This window comes from Charadrius vociferus, unplaced genomic scaffold (genome assembly GCF_000708025.1).
Source record: "Charadrius vociferus isolate BGI_N301 unplaced genomic scaffold, ASM70802v2 scaffold370, whole genome shotgun sequence".
In the NCBI taxonomy this organism is placed as follows: Eukaryota; Metazoa; Chordata; class Aves; order Charadriiformes; family Charadriidae; genus Charadrius; species Charadrius vociferus.
In genome coordinates this window covers 4,537,162-4,539,608 of record NW_009646744.1, presented here as the reverse complement: position 1 = coordinate 4,539,608, position 2,447 = coordinate 4,537,162, and the positions used below count along the sequence as shown (strand labels likewise).

Below are 2,447 nucleotides of genomic sequence, written 5' to 3'. Positions count from 1 at the left end.
CCTTGCTGTTTCCAGTTCTTCCTGTCGCTCCGCTGTAAGTTTCCCATGCCAAATTCCCATCTATGATGTTGGCACAAAAACAAATCCATGGCTTATCTCAACATAAACAAGAGAAAAATTCAGCTAATTGCATGTACTAACTGAAGAATACTGGCATTAAGGATATGGTTATGTTTTCAAAAACATTTCTGTGCTGAAGTAGAATGACTTACTCAGATTCGTTCTTTAGACCAAACTCGGACCTGTCTTCAGCTCCGTAACGATATTCACTATAACAGTCTTCTAAAAAAGTACGGAAATACGGGTAGATGGCGCAAGTGTTGTTGTGTACTTTCAGCTGGCGGATCTGGGCTACTCCTAACAGCAAATTCTCATAGTAAATATGGCTGCTGTTCTGGAGGGTTAACATCGTGTTGTTATACCTTTTGTCCCAGTAAAGTCCATCCAACAGGGGTCCTTCTGCAAACTATATACACAAGTGAGGTTAAAGTTTCAAAAGATGACTGAAATACCACTATTACCCCACTTTTTAGCATACAAATCTGTACAGGGTTCTCAGGTTACTTACAGCTAGAGTCTAATCTAGAATACAAACACTTCCCACCTATGTACTGTCTTATAAATACGATACACGTACATCTTTTTTGCTAGGAGTCAATTCTATTCCCGATGCAGTTCTATCAGAGAGATGTAATGGCATTATTCAGGCTAAGACTACAACATATGTCTGTTTGGGGTTTCATTGAAAAATTCTGCTGAATTCTAAACAAACATGTTTAAATACAAACACTATATGTTGTTTTAACAAAAATCTGTTGGTTATCTTAATCTCTGAAGATCTGTTCTGGGATATATTTCTGACTAGGTTTTTAGTCATCTGAATCTAAATGAAGAAGTATTTATTTTTGAAGGCGAGAAAAAAAATCCCTTTTTCTGGGTGTCTCTTAGATGCAGATAAAGAGCATTAAACCTGGGGAGAACATTATTCTGAGTACAAAACAACATGCCCCCATGGTTTGGCACCATCAGAGCATGTATTACGAGCATTTCTAGTATATCAGCCCACACATTGTATAGTAAGGGCTCGCTATTTTATAGACTAGCAATAGCAGACACCGTGATAAGAGGGAGTACAATTCTTCAAAATGAATTGTTATAACCAGGCATTTCCATTTTTAAGGAAGAATAGGGTGAGAAACTTTGCCTTCTGCTGTCAGCTGGGCAACACTGGTAATTTTGGGAAGTCCTCCACCTAGCAGTGAAAACAGAGAGAAGCGTTTTGCAGCCATCACTGAAGTATGAGATAATGTAACAGCAAATCAGGTGAACTGAGATGGTATGTTTTCCTGGCTGCCCCAGTGGAAATAAAATATTTTAACACCTGAAAGTCAAAAGAACTGTAAACTCAAAATATTTCTGTTTTTACTGAAGCTCTTTTCAGACCAAGCCTAATATTGACAAGAATATTGAAGCTGTGGCTGCCCCATCCCTGGAGGTGTTCAAGGCCAGGTTGGACAGGGCTTGGAGCAACCTGGGCTGGGGGGAGGTGTCCCTGACCAGGGCAGGGGGTGGCACTGGATGATCTTTAAGGTCTCTTCCAACCTGAACCATCCTATGAATCTATGAATATGATGCAGCAGTTAACTGCCATATTGTTTTCCTTGACTGATTATTCAGAAGTATCAGTATTATCATCTGTACCCAGAATTTCTCCAAATGCGTTTTAAGAAGTTATTTGCCTCCCTTCAGCTGGAAGCAGATCCAGCACATGGGTTTTTGGGAGAACTGCGAGACTGTATTGCTCCGAATTAACCCTCGGAGCTTCAAACACCTTTGCGATGGAAGCCTTACCCTCCAGAAATCAGCTCTGCTCCCGATACTCCCGAAACCGCTCCTGTTGTCCTCAGAGGAGGAGGAGGGCTCCAGGAAGAGATGGGACATGACTTTGTTGAGGTAGTACATGTCCGTGCTCACCATGCCGAACGTCACTGCAAAGAAGGGGCAAAGAGGGGATGCTCGCAGGCTGGAACTGGAGGATGACAACAGCTTCTAACCCTGCTCCTCCGCTTCAGCTGTCATTAAGCCGCGTCGCCAGAAAAAGGCGGTCAGAGCAATTTGGACTGAAGTGATGCTTTTGGGTGGAAGGCAGGTGGAGAAAGGAGTAAACACTGAAAGAGGTACAGCTTACACATGAATTATTTGTAGACGGCTACCTCCCTCATTTGATGACTTACGTATACAGAGGTCTGTCAGGAAGAAGGCGTAGATGACCAGCTCCCGCAGGGTGGTCTTCAGTTCCAGTTCGCTGCTGCAACTGACGCGGGGTCTGGCGGCACCTGCTCGGGGAAATGGCGGCGGGGGCAGAAGGCAGTCAGAGGACGGAGCCTTCGCTCCCCGGCCAGGCCGGCAGCCCGCTCCCCTCCCGCGGGGGCGGCGGGCCGAGGCCG

At 44.5% G+C, this 2,447-nt stretch overlaps 1 protein-coding gene across 1 annotated transcript in view; it reads right to left on the bottom strand.

Moving 5' to 3' along the window:
- The window catches only part of PKD2L2 (polycystic kidney disease 2-like 2), a 12,255-nt gene that overhangs the window by 9,162 nt on the left and 646 nt on the right, over positions 1-2,447 (bottom strand). Inside the window, exons 2-4 of the mRNA XM_009891469.1 lie at positions 2,235-2,339; positions 1,852-1,988; positions 213-466 (exon numbers count right to left, since the gene is read on the bottom strand). Coding sequence (XP_009889771.1) covers positions 213-466; positions 1,852-1,988; positions 2,235-2,339 — 496 coding nt within the window. The remainder of the gene's footprint in view (positions 1-212; positions 467-1,851; positions 1,989-2,234; positions 2,340-2,447) is intronic.